Source organism: Sipha flava, unplaced genomic scaffold, assembly GCF_003268045.1.
Source record: "Sipha flava isolate LNK unplaced genomic scaffold, YSA_version1 247_pilon_pilon, whole genome shotgun sequence".
Lineage (NCBI taxonomy): Eukaryota > Metazoa > Arthropoda > Insecta > Hemiptera > Aphididae > Sipha > Sipha flava.
The window spans coordinates 119807-143664 of record NW_020272895.1 but is presented as its reverse complement, the minus strand read 5'-3'; the positions used below and the strand labels follow the sequence as shown (position 1 = coordinate 143664).

The 23858-nt window shown below is 28.6% G+C and overlaps 1 protein-coding gene across 1 annotated transcript; it reads left to right on the top strand.

Moving 5' to 3' along the window:
- Positions 1-4697: 4697 nt before the first annotated feature.
- On the top strand, positions 4698-16686 carry LOC112684270. Its single transcript, XM_025555697.1, has 6 exons — positions 4698-4956; positions 5349-5477; positions 5853-5957; positions 6052-6192; positions 6273-6931; positions 16618-16686. Exons 1-6 carry the CDS (start codon positions 4698-4700, stop codon positions 16684-16686), a joined length of 1362 nt encoding a protein of 453 aa, XP_025411482.1.
- The last annotated feature ends 7172 nt before the right edge of the window (positions 16687-23858 follow it).

Genomic DNA, 23858 nt, shown 5'->3' with positions numbered 1-23858 from the left:
AATAACAATCGTTCGTCGAACGCTAATTCCTTATCATATATATTTTAAGAAAACAAAATAGGTACTAGTTATTTATTATTATGTATAATAAATATTATTACCAAATATGGCGATGTTTACGAATCGATAATATAAATAGACCTGTTGGCTGTTGAATTATAAATTAATTTGATTTAAAATCGTTTTAATTAAAATGATTTTGATTTTGATATGAAATATTGATTTTAACTTTTTCAATTTCAATATAAATTTTTAAAATCATTACCAACCGTTAACGATTTTGATATTGATTTTGATTTACTAAAATATTTTTAATAATTTTTATCGATATTTGAAATCGATTTCAAACCCTGGTTTTAACCTCTGTTCTAAAGTAATAACTAAAAAAATGTTGGAAGACACATTTTTAGATTACAAACAAGAAAAATGTATAGAAAATAATAAAATAGTATTCTAGTAGTGTACCTACAATGGGAAAAATAAATTTAGCAATAAAATGGACAAGAAATTAAATAATCAAGATCCCTATTTCTCTATTAAGAGAAACCATTTTTGTATTGATTGAGCGTTATAAATTGAGCTTTCAGAAATCTCAAAATTACATCTACAGACCTTTTGGGAATGGTGAACTACTAGCCAAGTATTCCTGGCATACATACGATTCAGAGAATATTATAATTAGGGTCCGGATTTGTATGCACTTAAAAACCTTAAAATAGTATGCATTTATGCATCAAAAAACCTTTAAATATGCACTAGATATGCTCTTATTATTTTTAAAAAATATGCAAAAATATGCTCTTACCCAAAATATATGCATTATAATTTTTTTTTTTAATTTTTTCTTTATATATTATTAAATAATAATTAATACAACATAATCAAACAAACTTAATTTTTTTATTACCGGCACTGCGACATCAACTTACAACATTAATTAAAGACAAAAAATGTTTAAAAATTACATTAAATTAATAAAGTGCACTTTAGTTAAAAATAATAATAAAAAAAATGTATTTAATTCTTTTATACCAATGAAGACAATTTATATATATAAAAAAAACAATTTAAACAAATAAAAACATTTTAATTACCTCCTAATAGATATAAATCGATATTTACTTTTTATAAAAAGAGTTAACAATAATATACTCTTCCATATGTTCAAGTGTCATATTTATTCTTCTATCACTTAATATATGTTTATATAGACTGAAGGATCTTTCCACATCTACTGACGTCAACGGTGCATATTTCATATTTGCCACAGAGCAAGGATTGAAATTTTCTGGAATCTGTATTTCATTGTTACCTGATATAACTAGTCCGATTTATTCTAGTACTTGAAATCCTTTATTTTTTTGATATAACTGAGATATTTTATTTTTTATGATAGAACCTTTGTCACCTTGTATATTTGATAGTTCGGAAATTATATTTTTCGTAATCTCTAACGATTGTAGTAATGTCAATTTAGTATCTTCTAAGTTTGTGATTGCCCGAATAAGTCCAGAAAAGTTAATTTTTATAAATGTTAAATCATTTTTCACTGTAGTCAAATTGAACATTTTTTTACAATTATCTACACTTGCTGAAGAATCATTATCTAGTTTTTCTATTACACTTTTAATACCTTCATAGTTATTTGCATTAAATATAACTGCCTCTATCCATGTCCCCCATTTTGTAATAACTGGTTCCGAGGGCAATGGTAAACCAGGTAGCATTTCTTTATATAGTTGAATACGAGAAGGTGACTTTAAAAAAGATTTTTTTACATTGTTAATTAATTTATTTATATCGGGGAATAACTCTCTTACCTTTTCTGCTACTCTGTTTAATATATGTGCTACGCATGTTACATGGATGATATTTGGGTAAAACACTTTTAATGCATCTCCAGTTTTAACCATATATGGCGCTGCATCTGATAAAAACAATCTTAGGTTTTCGTCATTTCCCCCAGCGGGCCATAATATTCTTAAACTATCGTTAATAAAACGAGATACGGTAGAGTGATTTGTTTTTGGCAGTTCTTTACATGCTAATAGATACGGTTGACTTGGTGTATCACATTCTAAAACGCCAACTAATTAATTTGCTATATAACAGCCGTTTGTATCAGTTGTTTCGTCAACAGCAATCCAAATATCTGAATTTCCAATAATTTCTCGGATTGCATTTATAACATTATTGTAACATGGACCAAGATAATTTTTTCTAAGTGTACTTTCATCGGGAATATGCTTACCTGTGTACTTTTCCAAAAAATTCTTGAATTCGGGAATTTGAAGTTTATTCCATGGTATATTAGCGACTATCAAAGCTAAACAAAGATCCTCGTTAAAAATGTTACCAGATTTAGGTTTTGCGTCCAATACAAATAATTGTTTTTTGTTATCATTTGCTTTACGATTTAAAGCACTTTTATGCAAAGCAGTATCAACGTGTTGTTGTATTTGAAATTTTTTGGTGCAAACGATTTTTTTGTCACACAATTGACAAAACACTACAGAACCGTCCGTAGTAAAAATTGTGTGGTCTGTTTTATTATACAATGCAATCCATTGTTTTATTAAAATTTGAATATTACTACGACTTTTCGGCATTTTAAAATTTACGAGTGTAAAAAAAATTATTAAAGAAATTTGTTTATATACGGAATGCGGATTACGAAATTATATTTATAGGCGATTACCGACTGGCGACTACAGTACGACGCGTGACGATTAAATACCAACTAAATGTAAAACAACAAGAGCCACGATGCAGCGTGTTTATCCAATATAAGACTTAAAATCACGATAATAATAATAATAATCATGCTAAAAATATAATTGTATGAAGGAAATTTATATATATAACTGGTCTTCATTGTTGTCGATCGATGTGTTTCGATAAGCAAGATATGGTTTTAATACAAATTAAATATTTCCCCACAATACTTCATAAACTCATAAATCTAGTTTCTATAGTGAAATATAAATAAAATAACTATTATGTACCAAAATATGCTTTATTATGCCGAATTCTTCAAATATGCTCTCAACCTTAAAATATGCATTTATATGCAAAATAAACTTTTTTCTATAGATTCTCTGCTACACAAATCGTTCACATTTCTTACTCTCGTTGAACTGCATACACTCATTACAAATATGTAAATGCATAAAAATCCGGACCCTAATTATAATTGAATAATTGAAATTTTATCATACTCTCATAATTTGCTCGCTGTAGTCAATTGAACATTTCATTATAAAATAAAATGTATATACTGATTTGTTGACGCACACCTACATATTCATACTCACATTATAAGTATACATGTGCATTTGGTAATAATTAACGCAAACTGATGTTTATACCTGACATTCTTGGCAAAAATTTCAGGGCTGATACATGTTTTTGTTACGAAATGAAGTGTGGTGAACAACGACCTAAATCTCTTACAGTGTTTGTTGTAACATTAACGATTTTGATACGTTTAAAATTACTCTATCTGAGATAAAGAAAGATTCATTGCTTGATCATTAAATTTTTAACCTCGCCCAGAATCTAAAATGTGTGAAGGCAATTCATTTTCATCTAATAATAAACCACATGGGATAAAATAGAAATGTAAGAAGTAAAATGGTAGAAAGTAGTCGAACATGGTGTTAAATTAATTACAAAGGAAAAGGTTTAAAAAAATGTAGATTGAAATTTATCAATTGTTTGGACTAAGAAGTTATAATTTTGGTAAAAAAAAAAAAGGATACTATATCGTCTACTTTTGTATTTGTTTATTTATTTCATATTTGACCGAACATAAACATAATTGTGTAATCTAGATTAATTTAGTTTACTTGGAAAATAGTTCAATAACATTTATATGTAGGTATAAAGCATTATAGACACAATTATATTATTATGTTATTATAAACTATATCAAATATAATTTTAATAATTTTAAAATAAAGTCTGATGTATAAGCGTGTCATAAATATTTCCTTTAATTCTTAAACTTAAAAAAATGTTTAGATTTATATATTTTTTTACTATGTTTTGAAGCTTTAACATTTAAGCTTACTTAAATTATTGACTGGTGAGTTTTTGGATAGTTGCAGGACTCCATTTACTGATCGTTGAATAATGGGAAATTATGACGTAAAACATTTAAAATTAAAATCATAAACATCATCGTTACGCAATTAAATAAATAATTATTGTTGAGAATAAGAAAGTAAACAAATTCATGAATAAAAATACATAAAAATCAAAACACAATGTTTTCCCAATTTTTCTGGAAAAAAACCCGGGGTATTTTTCAAGTTAGTTATTTTGATCCCTAGTTTTAGTTATTGATTCAGCGGTCGTATGATCCATACAGGGGGGTATCACTCTATAGGAAGGATCTGATAGTGCCTTTACGACACGCGGCATACCAACACAATGAAAATAACCTACAATATGTAAGAGTTGTTAGTGTTTCTATAAGTGATGCAACTGTAGTACTGGCCAATGACCATTTCATCTATTTTATTTTGGGATTTCCCATTTGATGACCCACGGTTAAGCATTCGATATTTTAGTCGTTTTTACAACTATCTATTTTTTTTATGCAGCTGTTATACGATTTATACCGTTCCATTTATATATTTTACCTACAATTGTATAACAATAGTTATAGTTTTTTCGTATTTTATAATATTATTATGTCTTCCAAACAATGTGTTGTTGTTGGTTGTGGTACATCATATGATGATATGATAACACTTCGTCATCGTTTTCCAAAAGATGAACTGACATTTAACGCTTGGGTAGAAAGGTCTGGAAACAACAAATTATCTAATTTACCAATGAACGATGTTTACAAACGTTTTATTATGTGTGACAAGCATTTTGCGCCAAGCTGTAAAAGTCCTGGATTTAAGAAGCTCATAACAAAATCTATTCCTACTTTGAATTTATCAGGTAAGATTTCACTTACCTACCATTATTTTTTTTTTTTTTAATAGATTTTAATGACTGCGATTAGTTGGTACCACATATGAAGTAATAATATTACTATATTATAGTACCTACTATCTTAATTCATGGTACCACACCATTGTGGTATGTACAAATGTGTGTAAAATTATCATACCTCCTACCTATTTTTATTTGCATAATTTTATAATATTTTTATTGTAAATTATATTAATTGTTATGACAATTTTTATTTATTCTAGAAATCGTTATTCTAGAGGAATGCATCTTTAAGATTTATTGATAACTACTTAATATTAAGTTTCAATAGATCTTAAAGAATTATGTAAATATTTTTTGAATATAAGTTATTAATATAGTTTACAATAATTTGGTAGATGTCGCTGATAATAATATGTCTATTGAAGTTGTAACTGAGGATTTTTGGGAAGGTACTAATTGTCAAATGCCTACTGAATCTGTAAATCGTATAAGATCTTTTGATTTAGATGTTGAATTAAATACAGGTAAGATACATAAATTGTGCTTAATAATATGAATAAATAATAAAATATGTATATTATTCATAATACATTTTGACATGGAGTGGCATAGTGGCATACAAATTTCATTGTACCTAATAATAATACCTATCTAATCGTATAACTAATACAGGGGTGTACAAATTATCATTTAACATCTAATAAATCAATATTGAAGTAATGGTCCCTTAAATATGATTTAATAGACCTTGTTTAATCCATTAAATTAATAACTTTTTCATACAACTTAGCATAATAATACTTTTGATGGTGTTTTTAGAAAATGTATTACATAGGTTAGGTTAGATTTATCTATTACATTTTATAATTTATTAAATCTTAATATTTTTTAACATATAGATTACACTTATGAAGATGAAGCTGAAATGTCTATTGAGATTATTACTAATGACTTTGATGAAGGTACTATTCCACAAATGCCTATTGATTCTGGAATTAACATAGGTAAATTAATAAGTTACTTACAAAAATAGATTAATTTTATATATTTATATTCATATAATCCAATTTTATAAACTCGACAAACGTCAAAGTACAGAAGGAGATCGGTTAACACCCAAACTCACTGATTGTCATATGTATCCAGCTACACTGAAAAAAATGAAAGTGGCTAATGCAGCTCAAGTTTTTAGTCAACGCGTTGGAGCAATTATGAAACGATTTGCTGAGATGAATAAAGGTTTATAGTATAATCCATCATGTGTTATTGTAGAATTAATAACAAATTATATCTTCTAATAAATTTTTGTATTTCCACAGAAATTCCAGTAATAATAGGCCTTGATGCTTCAGCACAAAGTACAGGACAATTGTGTTTATTTATGGATAAGTTATTTGATAGTGCAAACGGTAACTCCATTAAACCAGAACTTGGAAAAAATTTAAGATGTGCAGTTACAAGAAATTCGTCTCATTGGGATTTTTGGCAAAAAGCATTAATTACTCTCAATTCAATGAAGTACATAAATACAAACAAAGCAATTGTTCCTTCAATTACTAATTGGATAAAGACAGTAAAGGGAATTATGCACATTTGTAAACGACTTCTTGATTGTGGCTTTGCATTTGTATTGTTGCGAAATTTTAATCAAGATCCGATTGAAAACTTTTTTGGTTCTATTCGTAGTCATGGAGTCAGGAATATAAAACCAACACCGGCTGTGTTTATGTCATCATTTAAAGCATTGTTAATAAACAACTTCACGTCTAACCATTCGGTAGGATCAAACTGTGAAAATGATGATTGTGATGGTGCTTTGGATAATTTAAAGAATTTCTTATTTGATGAAATACCCCTAGAAGAAACTATCATTCAGAGTCCAACAGAGAGCATGATTGAAATTGAAATTCCAAATGTTAAAATACCTAGTTCTAATTCTCAAGTGAATTCTGGAAGTAGAGCTTATGTTGCTGGATGGGTTATAAAAAAAATTAAAAAAATTACCAATAATTGTCGATTATGTGTATCCATGCTTTCATCTGACATTGTTTTAAATGAACATTTTATAATACAAATACGAAATTATTCTCAATGTAAACTATTTCTCCTTGATAAAAATGTAATTAACTTATATAGCTATATAATACAATTTTTTAATTTAAATTTTCACCATTTCGCCTGTAAAAAAGGTGGTTGTAACATTTTTAAAAATATTGTGAAACAAGTTATTTCCCTTCAAAATCTTGTTTGTGAAAATCATGATTTGTCTATTATTTTTATAAATACTGTGTGTAATCTTTTAATTTATTCATACATTAACCATATTAATCGCATATTAAGTAAAGGTGAACAACTAGTAACAGAAGATCTTATAAAATTGTCTGCAAATACTTATTTTAAAAAATACTCAAAAAAAAAAATTGTATTGCAGAGACAAAATGTTAATTATGTATAATAACTTGATAAGTATGTAATAAATAATTATTGTAAGCTTTATAATAATATGTAATATTATATGTAATTATTAATTTTAAGAGTTGTACGCATACTGATACTGATACTGTATATTTTACTCAATTTATAACTATTTAAAATGTATATTTTGTAACATACTTTTTACAAAATAAATATAATTTTGTTTATTAATTTTTCAATCGTTTAAATTAATCTATTTCCAATGAAAGTTTAAAAAAAGTAATATCATAATAGAATTGGATAACGATCGATTACTTATTATCGATTGCTAACTATCGATAGTAAAACTTTAGTTCATTTGAGATAGTCATTACGACAACCGTTGTAGAGCGCTAGTAGCCATCCACTATTAAATATTTCTACAACAGTTGCCCTTCTATCTAATCTCTTTTCTATGGATCCATACCTCTATGAGCGTTTTATTTTTATCAAAAGAAAAGTAACTGACATTAATGATATGATATGGTAATAATAACTCTGATTTTAAATCGGGTACAATTATTTACTAACGGTACAGAAAATCGATTCAACCGAACACCATCGCAAATCATTTAAAAATGTATTTAAAAAATAAAAAACAATCTAATTTTACCGAAAAAAAAAAATAATTTTTATGTTTTCTATCGGTTTCACGTTAAAATATGCGCGTGTGTATAGAATGTAGGTTGAAAAACGACGATAACCGATTTAATTACCACCGCGGACCGTTTGTTAAAGTATTCGTAGCGATAAATCATCAATCAGTAACAAATAAAACTCGCAAATGTCGTTGAGTGCGAAACGTGAAATGCTGTTTTAATTCACGATTAGCCAAATAACATAGTAATCATACATCTATTTACACATATTCATACAACTATTTGACGGTGTTTTTTGTTTATCCATCCGGTGTATTATAATATAATTATTATGTAATGTATCCCGAAAAATACGGAAAATTCACACCTTTGAATACACACCCATGCCGAATGACGTTTTATACACGTCGGCTAAGATAATAATTTTCGTTAATACGCGTTACGAGTTGAACACTACGATTCGCATGTGCATAAATTAGGGCTCAATGTATAGGTGAGCTAGGCACCTGCTTAGAGCGGCACTTTAGTAGGAGTGGCATTTTCAAAATTGATTTGAACATTTTTTTTTAGTTCTATTGGTGTTTTTTAAGAAAAATATTTAAATGAATTCATTCATAAAAACCACTTATCTATATAATAAAATAATATTGTCTAAAGTTATTATATTACTTCATATTACAGCCTACGCTGGGCGTTTTCTTTCAATTATTCAAAAAATATAAATAACCACATATCCGATAGTCGCGGTAGTGATGGGTTTTGAGTAGTAGTAATAGAAATTATTTTTAACTCTTTTTACATAAAATTTTATCCATAAAATAAAAAATTAAAATTTTTTTTATGTAGATATGTCACATAAAAAGTAGGATGAAGGGCTAAGTTAAAATAAGAGCTCAATTTTTTTTTAGAGGCGGCAAAATTGATTTTTCCTAGTGTACTATTTTTGCTTGGGTCGGCCCTGGCATAAATCGTTTCTCAAACATAAAACGTTGCAATGGTTTTTTTATTCGCGCATCGTTATAACTGCCTTTGACTGATCAGCCCATATTTAATCGGACAGAACACTCCTTTGAGTTAAGGTTTGACTGCATGGTAGTCCTCGTACGACGAATGCGTTTACATAACGTGCACAAAAGATGACATACATCGGTATACAGTGCTGAGAACCGCAAATTCTTATTTTGCAAACGTGAAATAAAATAAAGTCGTTGGCTATCCGGATGTTGGTCATGGTCAGCGGGGATGGGAAGATTTACGTTTCCTTCCTGTACGAGAAATACATGCGATGTCATCAGTAAACACAATCGTAATAATGACCGACAAAAGAAGTTTTTTCGTTAATATATTAATATATTTCGTAATATTAACTATACTTATCTTGTTTTGCAAGACTCGAAATAATTCACATTTAAAGTTAACTTATACTTGCTTCGATCTAGATATCTATTTGTGTAGGTATAATAGGCAATAGAATCGAAATATTGTTCTGCCGTCATCTCAAAAATTGCACTGCCAATGTTAAATATGATATCGGTGTGTTTGTGCGAAAGTGCACTAAAATGTACCGCCAGCGAGATATCTGGTAGGTAGGTATATCTATACTCTTATTCAAACTTCAAATAATCATGTGGCTTATAAATAACTATTAGCGGTTTAATATTATAGTGTCGTGAAACATATTTTTCTGTGGAACACGAAATGATAAAAATAGTAACTATAGATATTTTTTGTCGAGAGGTTTAGTAATAACGACATTATATAGTGTACAAATCATTTTTTTTCTCTTAAAAATCACTCTGAATAAAAGTAAAAATCATTGTTTTATGAAACTAAAACTTAACAAACGGCCGAAATTACCTAAAAATACAATGTCGAAACATCCATGAATATGTGAATAATCCATAAAAAATATCGAAATTTGTCAGTTTAAAACGTCATATTATTTATACCCAGCTAGATCATGGCGAAAATAGTCCATAGCGTAGAAACATTTATAATATTTAAACTACGACCGACGGTTTAATTATTGAGAGTTGACATTAATATTTGGCGTGACTGCATATATTACAACGCAACCTAGCACGCTTCGAAAAGCTCACAGCCGACTTAACTTCAAAACGTTTACTTCGAAAAATAAATGTTGGTCTGTTAATGTATATTGATGTCAGATAATTTACATCATTCACGGATTGATTGTAAATCGATAGTTAGTGCAATAATGATAATAATAATCATTTATTATGCATTTTTTTCGGGTAAAATATTGTTTCATGAACATAATTATTATTCGTATGTTATAAAAGAGTTCCAACATTTTTTCAGAGCTTACACGTCACTCGCTCAACGTTATAGTATGCCATCGTCTTGTACACATGTTTTATTTTCTAGTAGATCCGATGTTGCGATCAACTAATAGCCTTTGATTTTTAAATTTCCATTTTCTCTACTTAAGCACCAACGTCAAGAAATGTTAAGAAACGAATTAAAAATAAATAAATAAAATAAAATAAAAAGGTAACTTAACACAGAATTTTTTTTTCTCTAATCTTAAATTCAAGGTAATAATAAAAAGCTCTAATATTGTATAACTGAGGATCATCAATAAATTATACAACACGTACTCGTATGTGCAATGTAAACTAGTACAATTATATTTTTATTATGACATTTAATAATATTAAGCATCAGATTAAAACTTAAAAGGAAGAAGTAATTATTCAAACCACAAGCTTGATGGTTACAATGATGGTTCACTTACAATGACGTATAATTAATCTAAAGTAATACATTTTTTTCGGATTTTTCTTTTTTTTTTCACATTAAAACATGGCTTGGTGATTCAAATATTTAATATTACATAATAAATAAATTAGATTAATTTAATAACGTACCATGGTGTATACATGTTTACAGATTTGAATGAACAATGATGGACTTGATTATAAATTCATGTTTTTTTTTCGACCTCATATACTGTACAGTAAATGTATATGCTTTGGAGTCTGCCTTTTATATTTATTTCCCTGCATTACCCCACCACGGGATCCTCTCATTATTTTACACCTCACTGTCGTATATATATATATATATTATATAACATTTCCTTTTTTACGTCCCTCATTTTTTACCCGCTCCCAAGAATATCTCAATTACCTTGTTTCCTCTTTAGTTTTAAATCCACTGAAATTTAATTTCTTTGAAACAATTTTCCAATCACATATTTTCTACGTAGATATTTAATATGTATGAAGAGTACATATATTTATATTTTTTAATTTATCATTTTTTTAAGTAATTATTATAAGTAGTTTGTCGAGGAGTAATTACTGTTGAAATTTTGTAGTGTTTTTGTTTTTTTTAAGTATGTTTTCTGAAATTAAATTTTATGATATTACAAATATTATTTTCGTTAATTTTCTTTTTTCTCTCATACGGTTTTATTCAAAACCTACATTTAAGACAGAATAGTTAGTAATTTTTAATTTAATTTTCTAAATTATTTGAAATGAGAACTCTTTGCCTTGAGGGATTGCAAAATAATTTATTATTTTTAACTGGAATTAGCCCAGACTGAATGCAGTCAGTTTTAAATCAATTCGAACTACTTTTTCCATCAAAAGAACCAAAGAAATATATATATTTTAAACGACTCGGTATCCTTGAAACTTTTGCGTGTTATTTATTCTGTAGAAAATGAATGAAAAAATTTATTTTTAAAATCTCGTCAAAAGTCAATCATTCATAATAAATTACCAGGAGTTAAAATATTTTCAAGAGTAACTTGCCAATTATGTTCCATATCTGCTAACTGTACATTACATACGTTTATATTCATTTATACTTTATTTATTTTGTTTTGAAAAGTCTTTGTTATTTTAGTTTTTAACACAAGTATCAGATGCTTGTAACCGAGTTTACTTAGTTTTCAACTGGTGTTCGATGAAAATAAATTTGGAACTTAAGAGCAATAATGTAATTTGATAATCAATAATTTAGGCAAAGTCGATAAATACTACAACAGTCATTATCTCATGGTTCAAATAATTTATGATTCGATATTTAATTCCAGATTAAAGTGTTATTTATTTAGTAGCCACTTTATTTGTAATTTGTATTATTTTATCGGTGAAACAATATTTAAAATTGTATCTTATTCTTTTGTGTCCTCAAAATACTTGTGTGTACACCCATGAACGTTTAGTATACAACATTACACTAGTGTAGTTTTGCTGATGGTACTGTTATAAAATAGATACTCTTAATACTTTAATCTACTTTAATCCTGTTATATTCTTAGTATATATTTATGTACTGATAATTATACCTTTGATACCTTTTATTCACAACGACACGTTTTATTTTGCAATAAATTAATTTATTTGTTAGAATAAAATTTATGTATTTGTTCAATTTTCAATCATAATTATAATATTATAGACAGGAATTTAAAATTCATAATCTAAATATATTAGAATGGTAACTAAATGAAAATACAACAAAAAATTAAAAATGGTAAATTAATGACTGAGAGACTGTAGAAAAAATAAAAGCGATTGAAATATTGTTCTATAATACGAGTATAATATTTGGGATTCAATGCAATGAATCCCTATATAATACTATACTATATAATAAATGTATTCACAACTATGGGATGTCATGAGAAATTGCCTCAAAATAATTTTTATAATTCTAAAGCAGTTTAAATGTGATAAGCTCACTATGGCACTGCAGAGGTTCAATTATAACATTGTAAAAATAATAATTCTCATTATATTGTCTATTGATATAATTAGTTTGTACTTAAGATCGATTTCTATCGTTTATACCGGTTATGTATTTTGTTGTTGATTGTATAACCTATATGTAATCAACACGAACATAGTAATATTGTTTTAATATTGAAATTATCGAGGCGTAGACTCTCGTCGTCCGTTGAAAATAATTAATAAATCTACACTCGATGAAATACTTGAGCGATTGAACTGTAATTTTTCTAGTAATAACATAATTCAGGACGCTATTGCCGTTTCAAATTAGATCGTTTTGAGCTGTTTCAGAACGAAATATTTAAATATATTAATATTGTGAAAGTGTTAAGTCAACAAGTGTATACAGAACGTGAATTGAAAATAGCTAGTGGTAGGCTGATACTACGGTTTGCTAAAAAGACGCATAATAATTTAATAATTTTGAAAGTAGTTTTACTGCAATTATTCGGTTTCTATAAATACGTATGTATAGACATATTATTCATACCTTTACTTTAAATATTTAATTGCGAAATATCAATAATATTATATACATAAACTCGATATTATTATAATATATTATACGATGATACGTCTATACGTATCGAAAAAAATTGCACGGTGAAAAGTCTATGATTTATTTTCGTAAAATTTAAATAATCTGATCTATTTAAAATTATCATATATTTTTGACCTGTAAAATAAAATGTATGTATTTGTTTGGTCTGAGATTCGATATTTCTTACATGATATATTAGTTCATTATCAACTCCTGTTTGTACCCACTGTGCAATAAACTGTTACAAACATTCCAGAAATATACATTTTTTAGAATGTAAGAAATAAATAAGAACGTAATGTTATCTGAAATCTTACGTAATGTTCCGCAAAAATATGAGTAATATTCACTTTAAGTTCCAATGTAAACATTACAGTAAAACGTTCCGTACAAACATAATGGTTTTGAAAAAACAATGCTTTGTCAATGTGCAATGTTTCCCTTTGTGTACCAGCAAAAAACTAGCTCCAACCATTTCAATAACATATTAAGTAGATAACATAACATGGGTAGTTTATTTTTATTTATTTTTTTCGTTATATTTCTAAAAATATACATATTAGTATTATTATAGATACGGCATTCGTCAATACATGCTATCGATGACTGGCAGCGTATCTATATTATGTATAATATAAAATTAAGTGTCCCATTATCAGATTGTTGGTCTAAGCGTCGTTTCATACGCCATTATTATATATTAACACTGATCATTTTAAAAATAATTGTTATTGGATATTTTACAAATTTTATTTTAGAATAATACGGATAATTTGCATAAAGAAGTTAGGTATATTTCACACTATATTATAATTAATAACTAAATATTTCGTGGGTAACAGGCCAAGTGGATGCAGGGTCGTAGCAATCAAATATTGCGCTCAGGGCGAAACTTTTAAATGTGGCCTTAAGTATTTAAATTTATAAAAAGAACTCACGAAAAACTGAGTATTTTTTATAAACGCAAAATAAATAATACATTTTCCTTGTAATTATGTAAGCGTTTGTTAATTTTATTTAAATCAATAACTTATTAAAATATAAATATACATAATAGTTATAAGCAGGACTCGGGAGTTAAAGCATTTGCTTATTTTTATGGATTAACTTAAAATGTAGCAGAGTGCTATGTAAATGTATGTCAAGTTATAACACCTAAATTATGAAATTTGAAAGTATCTTTTTTTTGCTTTCTTCAGCATTTTTTCAAAAAAATTGTTATTTCCAGTTTTTTTGATTATTTTTGCTCATTTGACCAGTTTTTTTTTTACGTTTTTATAGTTTTCTCCTGCAAAGTCGTTTTTGATAAAATTAAAATTAAAAATAATGCTTATCTTATCTACGTTGTCACGTAGTTCGTCGCCGTCCAAGGCATCGTTGTAGGGTTAACAAAGGTATTCCAACGCAGAAAATAGAACGTCAGAATGATCAAGAACAGAGAGAACAGTTTACATTTTATTTTTTAGAAAAATCTCTTAGAATTAATCCCTTAAAATCCTGAAAGTCTTGAAAGTGAAGATTTATTTTTATTTTGTTTGATATTTTAGTTAGAATTTTATAGTTTTTTTTTTTTTTGAATAAATATTTTTTAAATGCTTATTTTATTGCTTATAATGATGTTTTAAGCGCTTTATTAAGTGCTTATTTTAATAATTTTAAGTGCTGTAAGTTCTGAGCCTTGGTTATAAGTAGATTTATAGATATAACATAATAATATTTATAAATTATATAAGTAAATACATAAATACATAATATTACTTTTACTTATAAGTAATAAGTTATAAGGAACAATTAAATTTAAATTTTTTCATTTTTGCACCCTTCCAGGAATTGCGCCCGGGGCGTAGGCTCTTCTAGCCCCCCTTACTACGGCCCCGAGTGGATGATACACACACAAGCGTTGTTTCCGTCTTACAAACGTACAGTTGCAAATTTGCGTTTTCTATGGATGGAGTAGGTCGGGGTTTTCGATTTTGTTTATTGCTTCATCCCTTTTCTCATTCGTAAACGCAACATGATAAGGTGTTAGTTTTTAAATTTAAAATCGATATACAAAATAATTATTAAACTATTTTCTTTACTCGATAATTCTATGAAGTTTACAAACATTTTACGCTCTTGAGACTTATCTAGATTGAAATATGTATAATATTATGCTTTAGCTATCTAAAATATTGGTTGGTATTTGTATAATATGTACGTCTCGTTATTATTATTATTTTTTAAACGTATTACAGTTAAAAGAGTCATATATCGCAGTGCAACAAAAAAGACGACCACTTAGATAATCGATGATTGAAAAAGAACAATATGTTTATGTGAAACAATATGTGTTTGAATATTTACGTAAGCACTTCATTTTCTATAGTTCTATACCTACCCGCGTATGCTTTAAAATTAAATGCATTGAAATAAAATCAATATCGCAGGACGATATTGAAATGTAACTATTATCCTCGTTATAGCTTATTTTGATATATTATAATTTTGTTTTATCGATTGCAACACGAAAAAGAAGACGATAAAAAATAATTTATCATACGGATGAGACGAATTATAATTTTCCCATGTCTATTCGGTCAATAATAAAAATCCATCGTTGGCTTAAGCATTAGTATTAATTCTTAACTACGGGCTCGTTTGAATATCACTATTTTTTTTTTCTTTATACATTTCATTAATAATAATCTTGCTCTACAATACTAAGTTGTTTCGACTACATTATTGAAATCGCACTACCAATGCACGCATATATTCAACGATACCGGCGATTTGCGATGGTATTTTATTATACATTGACATTGTTTTGCAGAGTTCTTTTGGATTTCTCAATAACATTTTTTTTCACCATTCCACGTGACCGACACCGTATTTAATTACGGTAGTTCGGTATGCCAACTTTCTATTGCACAAGTCTTTGGGTTTCGACCACTGATAATGAAATTTTTTTCCCGCCGAGTCCATCATGCGGAACTATTTGGTTAACCGTACAATACGCGGACTGATTTCTATTACGGCGTAAGAGGTGCTTGCAAATTAAATTGCTTTAGGTAAAAACGTTGAAAATATTAATTGCGTTTGGCAATTTTCATTTTAGACTTTTTGGCTTTACAGGTTGAAAGCGAAATGTGTTTGATCGCAGCTTTCTTTTTCAATTAACGTATCGAGAAACATTATTTCGGCTACTGCGTCGTACATATTCGTAAAGCGTTGAAGTCCATTAATTATACATATAAATACCATATTTTAACCTTTATCGTAAAAGATATGCAGAAAAGTTTTCTAAAACCTTTTTTTTCAGCAATTCGCCCACATCGAGATTGGTCGATACGAGAAGGCACTTAGCATTCGTAAGGATGAATATGAATGATGTACGGATGGAGCAATAATCGATTTGAATATTTTGTTTAAGAAATATAAAATCAAAGAATTTATTTTCCATCGGACAATATGTTTATAGGACTCGAGATGTGTTCACGGAGATTATATATACATATTACATTTATAGATTAGCATATTTTACGTGGATCTGTACGCTTATGCAATGCGAGTGCCAAGTGACCAATATGTAAGTATAGGTACAATTTAGTAGGTAGCTAAAATGAATGCGTTTATGTGCGCCATATAATATTTTTATATGCATCTTATTATTGTGTACGAGTATAATTTATAATAGTAAATTTATTTCACATGTTTAATTTATAAATCGTGATATTGTGTTTAAAAAATAACCAGTCGCAGTTCGTCGTAGTATGTATTCGGTAACAATAATATGTAATTATGAAAACTTGATTACCAAGTTGTAACGGTTAGCTAACCTAACAAACGTTCTATTGAATTCACCTTGTATAAAAAATACACATCCACATGCACGTTTATATCTACTCATGATGTATACATCTATGAAAAAAATGAATGTAACTATTGAAGTAAAATATTAAAGTTTTTCGTGAAGAATGGAACTCACTATCATGCTCCAAATACAAAATAAGTTTCTAGGGATTCTCTAGAGAAATAACGATGAATAACGAAAAACAAAATTATTATGCCTTTGTATATTTTATAACGTATAAGAAATCAAGAGAATTTGTTGGAAGGAAGAAAAATTAGTGGCTGTTAATGAAAAGATGATTATTTGAGATGTAATTTAGTTGTTATACTAATAATAATCAATCTTTTCAATTTTTCGTTCTAATTAATATATTATTATTCATAGTATATATTATTTATGTTCAGTAATATTGATAATAATTCATTATAATCCATATAAAAAATTCCATATGTACCTAATAATATAGAGTGGTTATTCTGTTTTTTTTTTTTTTTTTTAAGAAGAATATTTAATATAATATAAGGTTTAGTTTTGAATTTATATATACGAGGACGTTTAAACAAAATCAGTTTTAATAATTTATTATATTATTAAAAACAATTTTTTTTATAGATCATTATTTCTACTAAAAGAAAATTTAATATAGATATAATAAAGTGTGCTTTTCAATGTTTTAAATGTTTGCATAGCAACGATGAAAACGAATTCATACCATACATAGACTTTCCGGTTATTTATTTTTTATTATTACTATATGCATATATATGTTTATTTCTTTGTGTAATGTTTCAATTTCGTATTGGATCTTAAATTATAACTATACTTTTGTACGTGAGATCATAGGCGCCAGGTTTTCAAAATGTATTGGGTGCTCTTACCAATGTCAAGCAGTGGTGCACGCAGGGTTGTAGGGGGTAAGGGTTTCACCCCCCTCGAAATTTCTCCGAGGACTAGTATTATGTTAGGGCTATACAATATTTATCTCTATAGCAAATTATTAATAGAATAACAACCCTCCCCCTAAAAAAAATTCCTGTGTGCAACTGACGTCAAGTATTAGTGAGGGGCTTTTCCCCTCACTCCCTATACTAAATTTTCTATAACCTGGTAACCTTTGTCACTTTTATAAAATTGATGATGAACATAAAACAAAAAGGTTTTCTCATTGATTCAATGGTTACGACTATGAACAAAATATATTGTACTGTTATATGATTACAACTTGAAAACTTAAACTGTTTGTTTTTTGTGTATTATCCACGATTTAAGATAGTATCTATATAATATATTATATCTTAAGTCGTGGTATTACCTTATGAAAATACCGGGAGAAATCAAAATGTATAAAAAAATACAGTACATCCAACAAAAGAAAATTTTTTTTTTTTTTTTTTAACTTGCGAGGTTTTGCTGTGTAGCCACTGATATCATACAATGAACGTGGTGATAACGATTTACCTATTATAATTAATATATTGACCATGAATATTTTCAATGGATGCTAGAGCACTCGAGCACCCATGTACTTGGCGCCTATGCGTGAGATATATCACTTCGATTGTAACGATTTTAATATTTAGAAAAAATTTGTTTTGCAGCGTTCATTATTTTTTTCTGCTAGTCTTGTGTTGACTGTAGTTGTAGAATTTGCATTTTAGAATAAACATATAACGAATTGCATATAACGGAACGGTAATAGTGATTAATAAAAACAGATCGAAGTAAAATACATTTCTTGCTTCACTCAGAACAAATTAATTTAATTTTTTTAATTTTGATAGCGAGATTAATTCTGTAAAACGAAAAAATTAAATATCCTTTCACAATGAATTAAAGTTTTTAGACACTATTGCATTATGCAAGTATAATAATGTATTTTTAAATTATTTGCATGTTCAAATATGAAAAAAACATAAAGTTGAAGTTAAATATGAGGAAAACTGAAAAAAATCTCAGATACTCGAGAGGATGAATTCAAAAATATAGGGCGTAAGCTGAAATAAATTATTTTGGTTGGGAAATAATTTTTTTTTACATACACATATCGTGTATGATAATATATCAAGGGCAACCACGTTCTTTAGTTCAAGGAGAAAAATTGATTTAAGCGAGAACTCATTTAGTATACAAGCGGTTATTTTACTTCGTGAAGATGCATACATATCGAATAGATTACAAAAAAAAAATCCTGTTTTATGTGTTAAGTTCAACAGCGAAATTATACTATTCTAAATTCAGATATCGCTTTCAAAATCCGTTCCTGGAAACCTCCCCTCGGACGAGGCAAAAACGACAATGGCCTCAAGGTCTAATAAATTAATGTCACTTTACCATGAGTAATTTGTAAATTCACGCCGAAGTGCCTTCACTAGTTGGTTCTTCCATCAAGTCACTCAAGCCACTACATTATGACAAATAAAATTATCCATTATGCTTATTGTACGATTTTTATTTTTTTTTTTTATGTATATACTGTATAATTTTCTAAATTAAAAATATAAAGAAAAAAATATGCATTATACATATATTAATTTTAAATAGAATAATAATAACTGTTGTAATCCTTTTCTGTGTAACTATATTTAAATATGGATTCAATCAAATTGTTAAAACACTAGTTTTCAAACTAATCGAACGTTTTTCAGGTTAGCCTTGGTGTGTACAAAACAAATTAAAGTGACTTGAACGTACCGTGACAATTCTGTGAAAAACATAGTGTGTTATGGTAGAAAAAATATTTCGCGTTGAAAAAAAAAAGAAGAGCATTGCGTTGAAGCTTGATTTATCTCAATAACATTAAGTCCAGCAAACCAGTCAATCGTTTTAATTATTCTTACATTTTGATACACATGCTGACAACTATCATCAGTGTTGAACAAGGCAAGATAAAAAAAAATGTTCGCTTTCGGTTTAAAATTATTTCCGTTACCAATGCCGAGTACACCTGGGGACCGTGTGCTAATGTTAATCCGATTATAGGCGTTCGTAAAAACTACCCTCCTCTGGGCCAAGAGGTCACGAATACTACGACGGGTGTACCGGAATGAAGTATCGCGAGGCTAGAGGGTGCAGCTACAAATCGGAATTATCTTTAGGAAAAAAGTGTACATAATCAAAACTGAAGTTACACTCGGTCGAGGATTCCGACGAACGATAATAATCGATTGTAGTAAATAATCGATAAATCATATGATCATTTTTTTTTTGACACGAATCGTTATTTGATATGCGATGGTGAAATGTTTTTGATATAACGATCGCGATGTGTTATTTCGTGCCATCGAGAAAATCAATGACCCGTGTCGGAAAAATCTCGGCCTGGGGGCCCAGTACCGTTGCACCCCTTGCCAGTGGCGTAGCTAGGATTTTTTTTCGGGGGGAGGGGGCTGATCAATTTTACATAGCGGTTAGATAAGTTCTTTCATATGTTTAACATGCGGATGCTAAAGTTATATTTTAGATTTTGGTTCATAATCCTTAACATATATTGATTTAATAATATTCTTGTATACTTTAAATACTTTGGATATTGTATTTTATAGTAATATAAAATAAATTATTTTATACATATTATATATGAAAAAAAATAAATAAAAAAAGCAATGAATTTTATTTTTAATAGGATATAATAAATTGACCAACATTTTATATAATGAAAATAAACCCTATATAAAACATTTTTAATTAATTTTATTGTTAAATGACAAAAAATTTAAGTGAAAATGTTAACCTTTGAGCCTTTCCACTGTTAAAAAATGTATCAAATATTCGATCATCTAAAATTCCAATGTCTCTATGAATAGATAATAATGTGAGTCCGACAAGTCTTGATTCTAAAGTTGAATTCGCGATTCACGATTCGCGACCGACGCACAATACAATATGCGTTAAATACCTACTACCACAGATAGACAGCTTGAAAGTGTTTATACTAAAATTTTTAAACATTTTTACTTTTTTAGCGATTTTCATAGACCACTAATATAATTTTCTTAACATTTGGGGGAGGGCTGCAGCCCTCTCAGCCCTCCCTAGGCTACACTACTGCCCCTTACGCCCACGATAAATCTGGCACCGTCGCAGCACCGTCGAAGCGGAACGGAAAACCGCAACAACAACAACAACGTCAATGATAACGGAAGATACTATCGGTACGCGTTGACGCACGACCATACGAAAACGGCGGTGCTGTTGACGGAACCGCATGAAAACAAACCGACGGATGACTGACTGGACGACCTCGGCGACGGAGTGTTGTTTTTGTTTTCTTTCCACTCGTCGAACACGCGCACCTGATTGCGTACTGAAGCTTATTGTTATCAACACACGCGCATAATTTGCAACTAACGAATGAAGTCTTTTAGCGCAGTCCTTGTAATTTTTTTTATCTCCGGTTATTTTCCAGCATTATACCATTCTCGTTTTAATTCTTCTAAATTTCGAATTTTCTTTATTGCATCAATACATTTAAATATTGTAGGGTGGCTTCCTGTTAAAGAATATTTATTATATTATTAAAAATACTAATTATTAATAAAATAGGTTATAGTATTACGGTTTTACAAGTTTTGAAACTTATCCATCCAAGTACTATAATAAAATTTATAGTACTCAAAATAGAAATTATAAAAAACTGCAGTTTAACTATTATGCATGATCGCTTAATTTAGTATTCACTATTTTTATTTTCGCTATTATCTATTCGAAATTAATTGTTTCGCTATTTTGGCCTAGAACCACCTGTGTGTACGACTGTAATAATAACGTGCGCTGCACAACGATGTTACGCCGTCACTGCTAGGCATAGAGATAAAAAACTTATTCTCGTTTCGGTACAAATGGGGAGGGCCGGGATGAAAAATTAGGACCACGTGGTTGGTCTCGTTTTGATTACGCCGATTTTTAAAATGCGGTCACTCTTCAGTCCCGGAAGTAGAGGTTTTCCGAGCATATACAGGATATGCCGCCGATCACGACATAGTCATGCCGCGGCCGGACGGAGGCGCGTTAGTGCGTCCCAATCAGGGCCGTCCCGAAGGGGGGTCTTTGGGGGGTGTCTCAACCCCCCTCCCCCCAACAAAAACACCAGTCGGTAGTAGGACTTGTTTCTTTATAGCCTAGAAGGACCTAATTTTACTTCCGGAAAACAAATATTACATATTTCGTAATACAGTGTATATGTTACGCCGAATTTATGAAATTGCCGATTTCATGAAATCAGCAACGTTGAAGCCGAATACGTGAAATCGGCAACTCAAAGTATATAATACTGCCGATAGCGTGAAATCCACAAGACCCTTCTTAAAAAATTATAAAACATAATTTAATTTAAATAAATGTATAAAATACTAGATATATAATAAAATCAAATTGTAATAATGAGTATTATATGTATTTAAATAAATGTGTAAAACACCGGAAATATAATAAAATAATAAATACATTTTAATGTGTAAAGAAGTAAATAAAAAAAAATTATATTATATTTAAATATTTTGGCAAGTATGGCCTGGGTGACACGCCGAATTACACATCATATTACTTTTTTTACATGTACACTTTTTAGATGTGCAATTCTTACGACAAGTACAATGTCAATATATAGCCAATCAATAGCCTTGTCCGGTCCCAACTGACCCCAATCTAAAAAGTTCCTGTAACGAATATTCATTTTGTTGAACGTCTGAAGTCGTTAGGGAACAGTACTTTGTAGCTGCCAAAATGTTCCGTTCCAGCCATGAGCTTAAAATCCCTTCTTTAGTCCTAGTACGAAATTTGCCATCTTTTTCTTCTATGATAACTGCAAGAAGGTTGGCTGCATCACCTCACCCTCGATCCACAGACAGGATTAACACCAGCACATTGTCACCAACTTTTAAAGGAAGGAGGACATTTTTAATTACTGCCATAAGACACTATTTGTAATTATATCATAATAATGTGTTACCGAATTCGTACAATCGGCAGAAAAAGGCTGCCTAATTCACGAAATCAGCAATCAAAATTTTCCGATTTCGTGAATTTGGTAGCCAAATTGTCGATTACACGTATTTGGTGACAACGTTGCTGATTTCATGAAATCGGCAATTTCATAAATTCTGCGTAACATAAACACGAATAAAATTTATATAACTACATATACAATATAAAATATTATTATTATTAGGGCACGAATTTAAATGCATTTAAAATCATATAAATATGCTCTAAAAAATAGCCAAAAATCGCATAATTTTTTTTTACTTTGGACATTATTTAACATACTATATAATACATTAAAATCACATTCACACGTAATACGAGAAACGTCTGCGAGGCAGAGTTGGGCGTTAGTCGAATAAAATATTATTCGGTTGAATATTTGAATAAAAAATTATTCTTCATTGATTTATTCTTAATTTTATTATTTATTTTTATTTTTATTCATTATTCAGTTATTCGTTATTCCCTATAATCATACAAATAATAAATTTAAATCCTAAATAATGATGTATAGTAATAATAGACTTATTATTTAGATTTAATGAATATATATAAAGGTAATACATATTAATACATATAATAATTAACAAAAATAAATTGAATATACTTTTATATTTAATATCATTCATGATTTTGACGAATACATTTATTCAGTATACCACAATTATTCAGAATAAAAAATTATTCTTTATTCATAAATAAATTAGTTATTCATGCTTTTATTTTTT